This window comes from Ochotona curzoniae, unplaced genomic scaffold (genome assembly GCF_017591425.1).
Source record: "Ochotona curzoniae isolate NIBS_2020 unplaced genomic scaffold, NIBS_Ocur_1.0 scaffold_1852, whole genome shotgun sequence".
In the NCBI taxonomy this organism is placed as follows: Eukaryota; Metazoa; Chordata; class Mammalia; order Lagomorpha; family Ochotonidae; genus Ochotona; species Ochotona curzoniae.
The window spans coordinates 7,296,674-7,313,137 of NW_024467087.1; the positions used below are offsets into that span (position 1 = coordinate 7,296,674).

General features: G+C 48.3%; 1 protein-coding gene across 1 annotated transcript; it reads left to right on the forward strand.

Annotated features, from left to right (window-relative positions):
* Positions 1-521: 521 nt before the first annotated feature.
* SOX3 (SRY-box transcription factor 3) lies at positions 522-2,659 on the forward strand. The gene has a single exon (XM_040999925.1). The coding sequence runs from the start codon at positions 573-575 to the stop codon at positions 1,896-1,898; it is 1,326 nt and encodes a 441-aa protein (XP_040855859.1). The 5' UTR covers positions 522-572; the 3' UTR covers positions 1,899-2,659.
* Positions 2,660-16,464: the final 13,805 nt, after the last annotated feature.

Below are 16,464 nucleotides of genomic sequence, written 5' to 3' on the forward strand. Positions count from 1 at the left end.
AAAGAGTTTCTCGGAGGAGCAGTCCGGGGCACCTCAAGTCCTCCTTGGTAGCTAGGGATGCCCAGTGCCCCTAGCGCCGGCAGCAGAAGCGACCGCGGACAACGGTGCACGCTACCGGAAGCTTTGCGGACTGACCGCAGGACACCGTGCCGATCCGCCTCGATAAGGTTGCAAAGTTTTTCCCCCACCCGGAGGACGCCCCTCCATCCCCTCCCCCCAATCTTGCTCGGGTGCCTCCTTCCCCCACCTCCATCCTCTCCTCGGGTTTCGGTCTTTCAAACTTTTTGAGACCCTAATTGATGGTTTCTAAGTGGTTCTTCGGGACCCCGGCCTCTTGAATAACTCCCATCACAGCACTCGCCCCAAGAGGCACGGGGGTGAAGGTGAGGGCTCTCCGAACTTTTTTTTTTCAGCCGGGCCGAACGGGGGTCGGTGATGATTGGCCAGGACTCATCACAGCGAGCCTGTCAATCACGGGGCCTCTGGGTGGCGAGGGGGCGGACCGAGCCCCAATCCCGGGGGATCCGAGCAGGTATATAAGGGGCCCCGGCCAGGGCTCGGCCACACTGCGAATGCAACCAGCTCAAGATCTCGCGGCAGGTGCGAGCAGCCCGCGGGTTCCTGCTGACTTTCCTCGGAGCACTTCAGCAATTCTGCCCTTCCCTCCCGCCCCGCTGGCCCTGCGGCCCCCAAGCGCCCTTCCGACGGAGTCGCCGAGCCTTTTCACCGTGGCCGCTCCAGCCCCGGGAGCGCCTTCTCCTCCCGCCACACTGGCGCACCTTCTTCCCGCCCCGGCAATGTACAGCCTGCTGGAGACTGAGCTCAAGAGCCCAGTGGGGCCACCCACCCCGGCGGCGGGGACGGGCGGTCCTGCAGCCACGGGCGGCGCGGGCAAAAGTAGCGCGAACGCAGGCGGAGCCGCGAACGCGGGCGGCGGTGGCCACGGGGGTGCGAGCGGTGGTGGCGGTGGCAGCGACCAGGACCGCGTGAAGCGGCCCATGAACGCCTTCATGGTGTGGTCCCGCGGGCAGCGGCGCAAGATGGCCCTGGAGAACCCAAAGATGCACAACTCTGAGATCAGCAAACGTTTGGGCGCCGACTGGAAACTGCTGACCGACGCCGAGAAGAGACCATTCATCGACGAAGCCAAGCGACTGCGCGCCGTGCACATGAAGGAATACCCGGACTACAAGTACCGGCCGCGCCGCAAGACCAAGACGCTGCTCAAGAAGGATAAGTACTCGTTACCCGGCGGCCTGCTGCCCCCCGGAGCCGCGGCCGCAGCCGCTGCAGCGGCCGCCGCGGCCGCGGCCAACAGCCCGGTGGGCGTGGGCCAGCGCCTGGACACGTACACACACGTGAACGGCTGGGCCAACGGCGCGTACTCGCTGGTGCAGGAGCAGCTGGGCTACGCGCAGCCCCCGAGCATGAGCAGCCCGCCGCCGCCGCCCGCGCTGCCGCAGATGCACCGCTACGACATGGCCGGCCTGCAGTACAGCCCCATGATGCCACCCGGAGCCCAGAGCTACATGAACGCCGCCGCCGCGGCCGCCGCCGCCTCGGGCTACGGGGGCATGGCGCCCTCGGCCGCCGCCGCGGCCGCCGCCGCCTACGGGCAACAGCCAGCCACCGCCGCCGCTGCCGCCGCGGCCGCCGCCGCCATGAGCCTGGGCCCCATGAAGTCGGAACCCAGCTCGCCGCCACCCGCCATCGCATCGCACTCGCAGCGCGCGTGTCTCGGCGACCTGCGCGACATGATCAGCATGTACCTGCCACCCGGTGGGGACGCCGCCGACGCCGCCTCTCCGCTGCCCGGCGGCCGCCTGCACGGCGTGCACCAGCACTACCAGGGCGCCGGGACTGCCGTCAGTGGAACGGTGCCGCTAACCCACATCTGAGCGCTGGCCTGTGTCCGTCGCCCCTTGCCCCCATCCCGCCCCGCACCCCCAAGTTGGGACGCCTTGTTTAGCTTTGCTTGCCTGGGACTGACTGACTGTTGCCTTGTCCGGATGGTGGGGAGAACAGAAAGTTTTGCTGTAGCTGTCGGGTTTTGTACAGAAGCAAAAGAAGTCGGTAGCAACGGAAATGGGACTTTTCCCAGAGGTCGCTTGCCCCTTGCTGCTACCTCTCCCTCCCCCTTCGTAGGCTGGGAATCGCAGTGATGTTTGCAAAGAAAAAGCAGCCCCCCTCTTCCCGGGTTCCTGACTTCTGTTGCATTTGAAAATGTTGTCTCCTTAGTTTGCAGCTAGCCGAGGAGTTAAGGGAATGGGAGAAGCTTACTTTTGAGTAAGGCTGGCCTGAGAACTGCAACGCTCCCGCCCCGAGTCGCGTGCCATCTCTTTTCTTCGTGGCTTTTTTGGGGGGTGGGTGTGGGGGGTGCTGACCGCGCCTAAGGGCGCGTCAGCTAAAACCAATGTTAATTTATAGTCAGGTGCGCGTGTGTCTCCCGCCTCGCCGCCCCTGGCCGCGGGACAGCTTCTGTCCAGTTCGCCTTTAGCCTGTTTGAGTTGGTGTTTTCTGCCGTGATCTGTTTGATATTTTGTCGCGCTAATGTGTTCGGATTTCGTTTGGGTAGTGGGGAAGGGGCTATTTTGTTTCAGGTTTTTTCAAGGTTTTACTCGTAATTGCTAAATAAGAGATCAATAAATTTTATAACCAATATGGTGGAGTCCTGATAATTTTGCGGGCATGGAACTTCCCCTGCGGGCTTGGGGAGGGAGTGAAATATGAGGGTTTCTAATCGAGGTCCCGTGCAGGACGGCGGAGTGGGACCTGGAAGGTGGCGGGCAAAATCTGAACAGGTTTTTATTTCTTTAGTTTTGTTTTTACATTGAGTAATAGCCACTAGCTCCCGACATTCGCAGCTGCAAGCCCGAGGGGAAAGCGGTTTGTTTGCCCGGCAGCGTTTCCTGGAGGCGCCAGCCCTGGGGCAGCACACTTGTTGGCTGCGACGAGGGTGGGTTGAAGGCGTGCTTGCCTCGGCCGTCTCGCCGTGCGGGGAGGGGACGCCAACGGCCGTGAAAAGCGACCCGGAAAGGAACATTTTTACCTTTGTGCACTGGGGCGGGACGACACTTGAGCCGGGCTGAAATATTTACAAAACGAAACCCTTCGGAAATGTCCATGATTCTAAGACTAAATGGTTCCAGGAAATCTGGAGTAGAAAACCAGTGATGTTTCACATGTGGTAGGTGACCCCGACGAGTCGGCGTGAAACACCAACAGGTTAGGGATTTTTTTTTTTAAGCACGATTTATTGAGAAGTCCTCTCAAACTCACTAGGACCCTTTCTGTTGCTAAATTGCCCACAGGGTACACTTACTAGTTCCCTAGCGCACTTTCTACTCCTTTTTGCTTGCCGCGCCCGTCCCCATCCCTGACCCTGGTTAGGCCTTTGGAGTGTGCCACCCAAAGGGCCTTTAGTTTCGCGCCCGAACGAAGTTTCTGTGCATGTTTGTGGCCTAGGAAGAAAACAAATAGAACCAGTGCTTTTTTACCCCTTCTTCAGCTGTTTGAGGTGATTTCCTTAATCCCTTTAATCCTGTTACCTCGCTATCCCAGAATAACGAAACTCGGCCTTTCCAATAAGCTTGGCCTGGCGCAGCGTTTTCATCCTCATCCACTCTTGACCATAGGCTTCTTTGCATGAGGTCCGCTGGGACCCTAGGCGACAGAATCTTCCCTAAATTAGTCCAAATTCCACATTTCCAGCCGACTTACTTTGTGCGGGCCAGCTATTCACCTGCAGGCCCCGGCCTGGGGCGGGGGGGGGGGGCGAGGGAGAAGGTTTACAGAAGCTTCGGGGGTCAAGCCACTTTTCACACATCACTGCAGATCCTGGAGACTAAACCCACTCTCTAAGAAAGGTCGGCTCTCCTCCTGCTCTCCCCCTCCCCCTGCCACCGGGAGAAGCAGAGCCACCTCTTCCACAAGACGTTGGCACTGCCACCTGCACTCCATCACTCCGCCCCACCCCCACCATGCATGCATTACCCTCTGGCCCTGCTGTGTTTGGGCTCAGGCGGGTCTCGGCCTCCATACCACCACTTCCTCTCCGGGTCTCAGGGCCGCAGTCCTCGGGCCCCTGCTGGCAGCTCACTGCTGGAGCACCAGCAAATGTGACTGCGGCTAGTCCCTGGCTGCCTGGACTGTGGGCCTCGTCCCACTGCTGCTGCAAAGCCTCAGCAGCCGGAGCAAACTTGTCCTGTACTCCCTTACTTGTTTGCACCTTTCGGTCTTAGGCCTTCGGTAAAATAACCTGTCCTTGGGTTACTCGACTTCCCAATTGCTGGCAATAGGGGACTCAAGGTTGGTATTGAAATGACTCTAGGAAAGAGGGTCAAACAAGCAATTTGCGCCCTCCCCCCTAGGGGGGGCGGTGCCAACCGGGAAATAAACCCTGACACTGCTTCTTTTCCTGAGTGCATTGTGCTGTCCCCTCAGAAGCATCAGGGTCACCCTTTCGGGGTCTCCCATGTTGCTGCGGCCCTCTCTAAATAGCCACAGCTTTGTGCTGCACTTGAGTTTCCAAGGCGTCCTTGCAGCTTTCCTCCAGCAGCAGCACATTTGGAGAATTGAAATGCGGATGACAAAGATATACGGATGAAAAGACACCGACATAGGTTTAAGTAAACTTCTGCAATTAGAACTAAGCTGACCTCCACTGGTCCCAGTTTTTCAAAGTAGAGCCCTCTCTCCTTGTCCTCCGCTAGGGCATTCGTACCTTAACTGACAACAGCAGAGCTCTGGTGCAGGACTCCCACCTCCTCCCTCCCCTTGCCTGTTTCACACATGAGGAAACTGGCTCCCAAAAGCGAAATGGTGCTGTTCAGGCTGCCTTAGCCAAATCACAGTCAGGCCTGGACGGGAGGCTTCCTCTGCCAACTTCGCCACAAAACCGAGAGAGAAATGAGTTCTCACAGCCCTAGGTGCCCTCCCAAGCTCGCAGTGCGGCGGGCGATTTCTGCAGCACACAGCTTGAGCAGCCATCACCAAGGGGCAGGGGGGAGGGGGGCAGGGGAGCAGGCGGTCCATGTGGAGGGCTAAAGTCTAAGCCACCCTTTAGCCTCTGGAACGGGAGCTCAGTTACGTTTTTGTAAGAACTTGCCTTGAAGATTTGCTTTCTTTCACTAATCCTCCTTGAGGAAACTTACTGGGGGGGGGGCCTGAGCACAGGCCCGCGAAGGCTTACAAGCAGCTGTGTACATCACAGACGCCCCCCCCCATGCTGAAAAATTGCAAACAACTGGGTGTGCAGCAAATGGGGGAAAGTTAAGTTTAAAAAATGTAAAGACTACTTTTCAGATATTGCAATCGCTTTTGAAGAGATGCTAACAAGGAAAAGTGTAAGACACAAAATGGAAAAAAAAAATCAAAGATGCACAGAACTACATGCTTCTGTGTGTATGACCTTGACTATTTGAAAACAAGCATAGATGATTGGAGAAAATGCAAAAATAAAGGGTGGTGTTAAGAAAACTGGCTCCTCTTCCTCGTTGTACTGTGCAATTTTCTCTAATAGGATCATATTCTGGTTATCACCAGAACAGGCAGCTTTAAAATGCATTCTCTCCCTGTTACAAATACGGAGATGTGCCTCCTGGCACAAGCAGAAGGTTGAAGCCTTTGCATCAGCTGTTTGGGGGCTGAGCAGGGGGTGGGCAACCCCAGGAGCAGTAATCCCCCAGCTTTGCCCAGGGTTTGGGGCTGCAGTCAACACCAGCACTCCTTGCACTGCAGAGCAAGCCCCTGCCAAGTCCCCCTCCTGGGCAAGCAGGAGCCGATTAGTTAGCAGCTCTGTCATTTTTCAGACTCACTCACTGGAGAAAAAGACCTCCTTGGGGGGAGAAAGGGGCCAGTGGAGGAACCAGAAGCCACACAGAAATTCAGGGGCCCAGCAAACTTCCCTGCCTTCTTGAGGAGAGCAGCGGAGAGGAAGCGCAGGGCTGGCTCAGGCTGGCCGGAGGGGCTAGGTGGGCGCTGGAGGGCTGACTTGAATGTGCTGCCACCATCCTCATCCACTCCACTGTCATTTCTTGCATTGTCATGGCCTCTTGCTTGCTCTCTGTGCTGCTCTGTCCCTACCAATTTATTGTCCCTAGAATAGTCATCAAGGTTTTTTTTTACACATATTAGTATTATTTTTATTTATTTTTATTGAAAGATTTACAGAGAAAAGGAGGGAAAGATCTTCTGCCCACTGGTTCACTCCCCAAGTCGCCACAACAGCAGGAGCTGAGCCAATCTAAAGCCAGGAGCCAGGAGCTTCTTCCAGGTCTCCCAAGTGGGTGCAGGGTCCCAAGGCTTTGGGCTGTCCTCGACTGCTTTCCCTGGCCACAAGCAGGGAGCTGGATGGGAAGCGGAGCAGTTGGGACATGAACTGGTACTCATATGGAATCTTGGTGGATGCAAGGCAAGGATTGAGCTACTAGGCTATCACAAAGGGCCCTCATCCCAATTTTTAACCATAAATCCAGCTGTGCCATTTCTCTTCTTACATAACATTCTGGTGGCTTCCTATTAAATTACCCCAACCTACCAGAGTCCCATGGCCTCATCTAGCTCCTGACTACCCCTCCGGGCTAGATTCCTTTAACTCTACTCTTCCCTCCCTAGAGCCCAGCCAGCATTCCTTTGACAAACATCTGGCGAGTAGATTAAGCACAGTTACTGTAGTTTCAGAACTAAACAACTCTGGAAGCCCAGTGATTTTAAGTGAAAATTGTTATGTACAGTACACACTTTATTTTAGATCTTCAGGATTTCCTCTAAGTCACGCACAATTTTCCTAACAGTCAGTAAAACCTTCTAGAAAAAAACAAAACAAAACAAAACAAAACATGGCTTCTTTGTATCTCCAGGCTTTTAAACTGGACTGTTCCTTCCCAACTCCTAGATACGCTAATGCCCTCCTGGGCATCTCAGCCCAAGCATCACTCCTTTGGGGGCCTCCCCTGAGGGCCTTTTTCCATAAAAGGACAGTCCTGCTCACAAGCTTCCATAGCTTGGAGACTCTTCAAGTACTGGTGCCAGTGGTTACTTTCAATTTTTGTGTAACTCTGCTTAGGTGTCTGTCTCCTAGTATGTAAATATCTTGAGACTGTATTAGTTTGTTTGCAAACATCTAGTACAATGCCCCTCTCAGAGCAGGGTCTCAAGATTATTGAGAAGTCTTTACTCCGTTTTTAAGGAATTGCTATTCTAGGGGCCTAAAGTCAATGGGATCAGTGCCAGTGCTTAAAAATAAAGACTGGGATTACAACTTGAGCTCCATCCTTATCAGCTGAGGGCTCTTGGGGACATTACCAAGTTCATTGCTTGCTCAGATGTCACAGAAGTACCGCGTGCTAACCAATTGCGTGACTGGAGCCCCGCTTGCTCAGATGTCAAGAGGGAATAGCAAGGTCTCCAGTCTGATGTGAGGATTCAGTGAAACTATGCTTCCTGGGCTGAGCACAGCACCCGGCTCACAGTTATCGTTGCAGTATGTGTTAGCTGCTACCGTCACCATTGTCAGTGGCATCGGCCGACCGTCTAGGGAACTGCTAGTTCCCGCGAGTCAGATTTGGAACTTCCTACCACCATAAGAGATGCCGTTACAGAAGCCAGTTCCTGATACAGAAAGAAGGCAACATAAGACGTCCCCACTAAAAATGAACAAGCCACACACAGCAAGGATGTAAACACAAAAGAGAAAACATTAAACTTTTTACAATATTGACAACATTTTTGCTAAGGACATTATCAACAATGTGAAAACACAACCTGTGCTGAAGGGTTTCTATTTAGACTCTGCAAAGACTTCTAAAGCGTGCTGAAAAGACAAGCGAGTCCACTGAAACGTGCAAAGGTCTTCAATAGGCTCTTTCCCGGAGACAGCACACGGGCAACAAGCACCCGAAGGGCTAGTCGCTATGATTAGTCGTCGGAGAACAGGAAACCCAAGCACAAGCAGGCAGTCCCTCCCCACGCCAGCCTGACTATGACAGTCTGTAAGTAAACAATAACAAGTATCTCTGAACAAAACAACAGTCAAGTGTTGCTGAAGATGTGGAGAAACCCTATACAGTGCTGGTGACAATATATAATAGTCTGAAAAAGTCTTGGCAGTTTCTCCAATGGTTAAATGTTGACTTATCCTGTGACCCAGCAATTCCACTTCTAGGAATAACCAAAGAAAATGAGAACAGGTGTGTGGGCATGGAATAAAAGGTTACCAGACAATGGGCACCATAATACAATTATGTAGACTGAGTAAGTGCTTGTGCGCTACAGCACAGCGGGTAGACCAGAGTTCACAACCACACATTATATGTTTTGGAGACTAAAAGAAAGGAGCTTGAGGGCTCCAAACATAAAGGACATGACAGAAGAGGAAAATATTAGTTACCATGATTTGGTCAGCACTAATTACCATTATTTGTTCAATATAACTGTTTTTGAAATAGCACACAGCAGCACACTGTGTGCCAGGTGCTGTGGCATAATAGACTGGGCCTCCGCCTGCGGCACTGGCATTCCATATGGGCATGGGTTTGAGCCCTAGCTGTTCACTTCCAATCTAGCTTTCTGCTAATGTGCTAGGGGGAATATGACTTAAGTGTTGGACCCTCCACTCATGTGACGGATCTGGATGAAGCTCCTAGCTTTGGATCCGCTCAGCTCTGGCACTGTGGCCACTTGGGAAGTGAAGCAGAGATTGGAAGATCTCTCTGTTTCTCCTTCTCTCTATATAACTCTGCCTTTCAAATAAAAATAAATGAACCTTTAAAAAAGAGAAATAGCACATTGTACTCCATGGATATGTACAATTATTGCATCATTAATCAAAACCAAGCATACAACCCTTGCGGGATGGAAAAAGTAAGATACAATAAAACAAACAAAAATAGGGCATATGCCTACACAAAAATTTGTAATGCTATAGCAGCATTAGACATTAGCCAAAAATTGGAAATAACTTAAATGTCTATTAATGTATGAGTGAATAAATGTAAAAAATTAGTGTGTATATAGTACAATGGAATATTATTCTGAAATAAAATAAACCAAATACTAGTATATACCAGTGTGAGTTTACTCAGATTTATTTCCTTGCACTGTCAGTTGAGAGGACCTTGAACTGAAGACATTCCAGGAGCAACAGGCATACCTTTTGCCCACATCTTAGTTTCTAACATCATTCTTCAATTAAAGGAGTGAGGGCTTTTGGAAAAATGGCTGATTCTGGGACTGGGGCCAGAAATACACAGAATCATCCTAAAGTATCTTATAGAGCCAGAATGTAAGAAAAGGTGAAAGAGAAAGGACAGCCAAACCACAGAAAAATGCGGGGACCAACTAAAATAGCTCCCAAGGACCAAACATAGAATAATTTAAGTAATAAAGGGAATACAGTAGAATTAGTTTATTAGCCAAGCTATGAAATAAATATCCATAGATCCATACTTAGACAAATAAACAAAGCAGAGGAAAGGGAAAGAGAACTCTCCTGTGAGGAAGCATTTTTTAAAAAAGATTTATTTTATTTTTGTTGGAAAGGCAGATATACAGAGAGGAGGAGAGACAGAGAGGAAGATCCTCCATCCATTGATTTACCCCCAAAGTGCTTGCACTGGCTGGAGCTGCTCCTATCCGAAGCCAGGAGCCTGGAGACTCTTCCGGGTCTCTCATGCAGGTGCAGGGTCCCAAGGCTTTGGGCCGTCCTCCACTGCTTTCCCAGGCCACAGGCAGGGTGCTGGATAGGAAGCGGGGCTGCCGGGATTAGAATTGGTGCCTATATCGATCCTGGTGCGTTCAAGACAAGGACTTTAGCCGCTAGGCTGATGCAGCGGGTCTAGCGAGGCAGCATTCTAAACTATTTGTAGAGACACTGGTGGCCTCACAGAGGTAGGGTGCACCTCTCCACCCCTCAAGTGTGGGCTATTTAAGTGTGACTAGAATATGGCAATGGGGGAAAAATTTTGGAAACACTATCTCAGCCAGTGGTTCAAGGTCAACATTAACACTGATGTCATGCTGATGGTATGTACCCTTGACTGATTTAACTGGAAAGACCTCCCCTTTCTGGTCATCTTTCCCAAAGCACATAGTTCAAATCTAACGTAAAACATTAGACAAAGTCAAATACAGGAATATTTTAACAACAAACACCTAAACATCAGGTTTTCAAAACTGTCAGGATCATCAAAAATAAGACTGAAAACTGTCACAGCCAAGAGTAACCTAAGGGGATATAATCATCAAATTTAATATAAAGATTATGCACATTGATGGGAATATTAGAACAGAAAAGGGACTTTAGGGAAAAACCGAGAACAACCAGTAACTATTTAGTAACTATGTATAAATATTTCCTTATTAATTATAATACATATATCTCATTCTAATGTAAGATGTTAATTATAAGAGGAATTGGTAATGGTAGCACATCAGCATTCCCCATACAATTATCCCAATTTTTCTGCAAATCCAAACCGTTCTATAAAGTACAGCTTATTTTGGAAAAAAGAAATGCAGTACTGATATATATCACAACATAGATGAACTGGAAAACATCATGCTAAGGAAAGAGGCCAGTCAGAAGACTATATACCCAATGATTCCATTTATAAGAATGGCCAAAATAGGCACATTCTGCACATTCAATAATGAAAATATTGAAAATTTGAGGGCCCGATATAATAGTCTAGTGGCTAAATCTTTGCCTTGCAGCCACCGAGATCCATATGGACACTGGTTCCTATTTTAGCTGCTCCACTTCCCATCCAGCTCCCTGCTTCTGGCTTGGGAAAGCAGTCGAGGATGGCCCAAAGCCTTGGGACCCTGCACCTGCGTAGGAGACCCGGAAGAAGCTCCAGGCTCCTGGCTTTGGATTGGCTCAGTTCCTGCTGTTCTGGCCACTTGGCGAGTGAATCAGCGGGCAGAAGATCTTTCTTTCTGTTGCTCCTTCTCTCTGTATACCTGCCTTTCAAATGAAAAAAAAAAATAACAAGATAAATCTTTAAAAGAAAATTTGGTTGTGATGATGATTACACAGCTGAATTTGCTAAAAAGCATTGGAGTGTTTTATCTGGATGAATTACATAATATTGAATTTTGTATCTCAATAATAATAATAATAAAAAAAGGTCGCTGGCAGCTGGTGGTAGGAGAGGAACTTAGGAGGGATCAGTTCAGCGCTAAGGCTCCTGCACTCAACAGTGCCAAGCACAAACGCAACCATATTCAGCTAACCTAGGCTACTGTAGCAGAAGAGGTCTCCATAAATTTTCTAGTTCAGCACTTTTCTTTTACATACAGGGAAACTGAGGCCCTGGGGGAAAGACATATGAGTGTCATATAGATTATAATGCTACAGTCAATGAGCCAGAACTGGGACATTGTGATTTTGATATTTATGCCTGCCTTGTATTTAGTAAGGCCTACTGTGTTTCTTTCCCCCTTCGCCATGAGCATTGTCTCAATTTGAGGACAAATGGAAAAAGGAAACCCATTCCCCTCCAAAAAAATAAAATAATAATAAAATGAGCTTTTAAATTATTAAGAATCTTGCATTAAATCTCCAGTTGGGTTCTTGTTGCAAATCTGCCTAAAACTCACTTTAAAAGTATTTTTTAGGGACAGGCATTTAACACAGTGGGTACGACGCTACTTCGGACACTTGCATCTCATATGTGATATAAGTACCCGGATTGAAGTCCCAGTTCCACGCCTGCTTCCACCTTCCTGTTCACGCCTAGCCTGGCAGGCAGCAGCTGCTGGCTCAGCTATCTCCCATGTGGAAAACCTGGATAGAGTTCTTAGCACCCAGATTTGTGACCGACATGACAGTGGTGAGCATTCTTTTTTCCTCTCCCCAACCCCTCTCCTCCTGGGTTCCCTCCGTCGCACCCTGCCCACACCCCACCTCTCTGCCTCTCAACTGGAATAAATTTTTAAAATTTTAACTGGGCATTGCTCTGGTTCATGTTTTACACAGTGGTTAAGACACTACTTGGAGGTCCTAACAGCTAAAATCCTCACCTTGAACACACTAAGATCCCATATGGGCGGTGGTTCTAATCCCAGCAGCCCCGCTTCCCATCCAGCTCCCTGCTTGTGGCCTGGGAAAGCAATCAAGGGTGGCCCAAAGCCTTGGGACCCTGCACTTGCATGGGATACCCTGAAGAGCTCCTGGCTCCTGGCTTCGGATTGGTTTAGCTCCAGCCAGTTCGGTCACTTGGGGAGTGAAGCAGTGGACAGAAGATCTTCCACTCTCTCTCTTCTCCTGTCTCTAAATATCTGATTTTGCAATAAAAATAAATCTTTAAAAAAAAATCTGAGTGCTAGCTTCAAATCCTGGTTCCCCTATTTCTAATCTAGGTTCCTATAGGCACATGATGCTGGTTGAACTACCGGAAGTAGGAGTGAGTAAGTATGCAGGGATCTGCAGACAGCAGGAAGAAAAATAAATCTTTAAAAAAAAATCTGAGTGCTAGCTTCAAATCCTGGTTCCCCTATTTCTAATCTAGGTTCCTATAGGCACATGATGCTGGTTGAACTACCGGAAGTAGGAGTGAGTAAGTATGCAGGGATCTGCAGACAGCAGGAAGTTCACAATGAAGGTGTGGAGAGAGGTCACCAGGGACCTTGGTCTTGTGACAGAAGGAAATGGAAGACACATAGCACAGCAGAGCCAGGGACCATGGAAGAGAAAACAGCTTCCTAGAGCTGTGTATGTAGGCTGCCTCTCGTGGTAGCGTGTGCAGGATTTTCATAGGAAAAGAAGGAGTGGCACACATTCCATGCTGATAGAACACCCTGCAAAAATAGAGTCATATCTTGGAGTCAGGAAACTTCCGGTGGTCACATAACATGATTGTAGAGGCGGGAAGTAGAGGGACGTGGGAAACAAAGTACAAGAGGACCTGCTTGTGGAGCTTTGGATGCCAGCTGAGCAGGGTGACTTGGAGGAATTTTGGTCAATGCTTACAAAGATCAAGCTGGCTGCACTGTAAAGGGCAAATGGCAAAGGAAGGGACTAGAGACAGGGAGACTGGCTAAGACACAATTTGCCTTTTTCTTCAGGCAAGAGCAAACAACAACAGCAACAACAACAAAACCTGACTGGTGACAACAGTCACAGGAACGAGAGCTAGAAGTCCCCGTTTCACCCGGGCTGAGTAAAGGGAGGGGGGGTTGAATTAACAGAGAGATAAAAGTTTAAGTCTAAGTTCTTAAACCCTTAAATTGAAAAGAACAAATGCTGATATGTGTTTTTAGCTTGGTATTATAGGATTCTGTACATCACAGCCACACACATATCATGTTTATTCAAATTAAATCTTGTACCATAAAATTTAATACAATTTTGAAGTGAATAAATAACAATTCTATTAGCATTGCTCAATTGAAAGTGATCCTATCCATTGTTTTATTAATTACTTAATTACACAGCATTGATAGTTTGCTAATACAATATGTGGTTTGCAACTTTAAGAATTAGCCTGTACACCCTATTCTGAAAAGACCTCTAAGGAGCCTTCTAACTTAAGAGTCTTCTACATGTCTGTCTGTGCAGGAGCAGGATATCTGTAATGTCAAAAGCCCCAAGCAGCTCAACAAAATTGGAATGGTAACAAGCTTCTGTGCTCACACCCTGCATAGGATAGTGGTGTCAACACCTCCAGCAGAACTGATAGAGCTGTCTTCCAGTCTGTCTGCAGGCTCTGTTTACACTTTGCAGGTTAGCTAGAAACATGCTCTCCACTATCCACCCCTGAAAAAGATCTCTGAGTCAAAGTTGACATCTTCTAGACTTCCCATGCACTGTTCTTCAGCTAACAAGTACTCCTGCTATGTCATAATATGATCCTTTAGCAAGAATTAATGAGATAGAGTGCATAAACAACTTAGGAACTCTAGCGATGTTGTCAATACTTATGACAGATCTACCTAGAAGTCTTTCAATGGGAACGTGCCCGATTTGGAAAGCGCTAGGGTTCATTTGAAAGGTAAGGAGGCTCACTAACATTTGAAGTCTTTAGTGAGATAAAACTGGACCCCAAATTTGGCCATTTAGAATGCAAGACAGCTATTGGCTGCTTGGGAGAAGATATACAATTACACATGAATTTCAGAAAATTTTGCATCAAAATAGACTTAAATTCTTATTTCTTCTTTCCCCAAACTTTCTGAAATATCTTTGAATTTACTAAGGGTGTCCCATGGATCCTCAATCTTTGGCCAGCAAACTAACTCATCACATTCCTTCCAAAAACATCATGTTCTATTTTATTTTTCATCTCAATGAAATGCCAACAATGCCTGCCTAGACATGGCGCCTCATTTTTCATATTGAGACAGTGAAGCCTCAGAAGCTCAGCCATTAAAAAAATGAAATTATTCAATTTGCAACCAAATAGACCCAACTAGAGACTATTCTGCTCAGTGAAATAAGTCAATCCCAAAAGAACAAATATCATATGTTTTCTCTGTTATAAGGCAGCCTTAATGCAAATTATAAGATCAATAACCCTTTCAATACTCTTTTTGCCACAACCCATGGGTTTTGATATTGTGTTTATTTTCATTTCCTCAAAATAGTTTCTGTTCTCTTATTAAATTCTTCACTGACTCGCAGATCACACAGTAGCATCATTTTCTCCAAGAAACTTCTGTATTTTCTTTTTCATTTCTTCATTGACATATTGGTTATTCAGTAGAATGTTACTTAACTCCATGGTGTTGTAAATCCTTTGTTTATTCCTGTTGTTGATTTTTTTTTATAGCTTCTCATTTTTAGCTCATTTTTAAAGCTTCTCATCTAAGTGTAATGGAAACTATCATATCCAGTTGTGAAGCTACAAGGCAGTATGCATCTCTATTTCAAATCAAAGATGGATGCCCAATGAGACTTTATAATATCTTGATAATAGGATGTTGGTCCGTCTGCCACTGTTTATACTCTCAATGTCACGACACACTTAAATAACAGAATGATGGACTTAATCCTGCTTATGAAGTACTATACTACTGTAATAATATGGGGGAAATAAGTTGTGGGGAGGGAGGAATCCCAGAGCCTATGGAATTAAAAATAAAATAGAAAGTAAAAAAGGAAAACTAAACCAAACCAAACCAAAACAAAAAAGCATTCTGATTATGTGGCTCCAATATTGGCAACTTGTGTCTCCCATAGGGCAAAGTCCCAACTCCTTGGCGTGTTCTCCAGGTCCCTCTTTGATTTAGTCCCAGCTTCTTAGCTCTCTGACCTGATTTTCTACAACCACAGACCTCTACTATAGTAACGCCAAACTTCCCACGGTTCTCAAGTTCCCCCAAAAGAAGCTGCGTTCTTCTAGGCCTTTCCAACATATTTCACCTCCTGAGGCGGTTTTCTGCTTCTCATTAAGGTGCAGCTCCGTGGTGCCCCTTGTTTCCTGACTCAATGCCCCACAAGCTCTGAGCACAGGCCTGTCAGCACTCACTGCCAGGCCCGTGATGCAGGTCTACCACCTTCTTCAATGAAACAAAATAACGCCAGAGCTCCACCGACACAGAGCAAACACCCACAACTCCAGGGCTAATTGTCTGACTACCCACACACTCTCACTACCTCTAGGCTCTCTGTCCCCTCCCTCAAATGTGCAGTTCTCTGAAGGTAGGAAAAACCAGAAGTCAGACATGCGGCTGCTGGCAATGCGGCTGTTGGCGATGCGCCTCCGCTCCTCTTTGGGCCCACAGGAGCCTTAGCATTGCCTCCAGCTCGTGTAAACATGCACTTCCTGCGTGATATGATGCTGAGAATCACAGTTTCAACTTGGCAAAGAAACCTAGAGAAACTGTGTCTGCTTTGGGGGTTTTATTAGAGGCTTACTGGGTTAGCAGGAGTTTATGGTCCCAGAGGCCTCTTGTGCCTCCTGGGATAGCCGCTTTCTCCCATTTCCTGTAGGTACACCCAGCACTCTCCTTTCCCTGTCTGTGGTTGTCCAGTTCTGGACTTAGAAACCCCAGGAGATTCACAAGGAGGCATGCATGTTCAGCAGAAGGCTCTACTCTCCTTCTTTTCTGCTGAATAAATCGTTAACATACCAAAAAGAGCTGGCCCAAAGATAACGGGGGCTTGCCGCATGTGCTGTTTGAGGAGCTACAGCAGCGAAAGTCCAGTCCCTGACATCAGCCAGAGGGAGGAATCTGACAGGAGGTGCTGAGGAGGAGTGGGCTGCAACAGCTCAAGAGGTGCTGATGTGGGGGAGGGCTGCGGCAGGGCAGCTGGTTGCCCTCTAAAATCCTAAAGATACAACTGGGTTCTTGTTAGGGTATTGTGTACTTGCAGTGGGGAGAGGAGAGCCTTGGGGCTCAAACTTGAGCATGGCCAGACAGACTTCAGATTGCAGCTCCTCCCAAGAGCCACATGTTTGCTTTTCTTGAACCATTCCATTAACCACTCTGAGGCTCCATTGCTTCTCCTAGGAAAGTGGG

Coding starts and splice junctions, on each gene's coding strand:
- SOX3 (XM_040999925.1), top strand. CDS start 573: ATGCAACCAGCTCAAGATCTCGCGGCAGGTGCGAGCAGCCCGCGGGTT.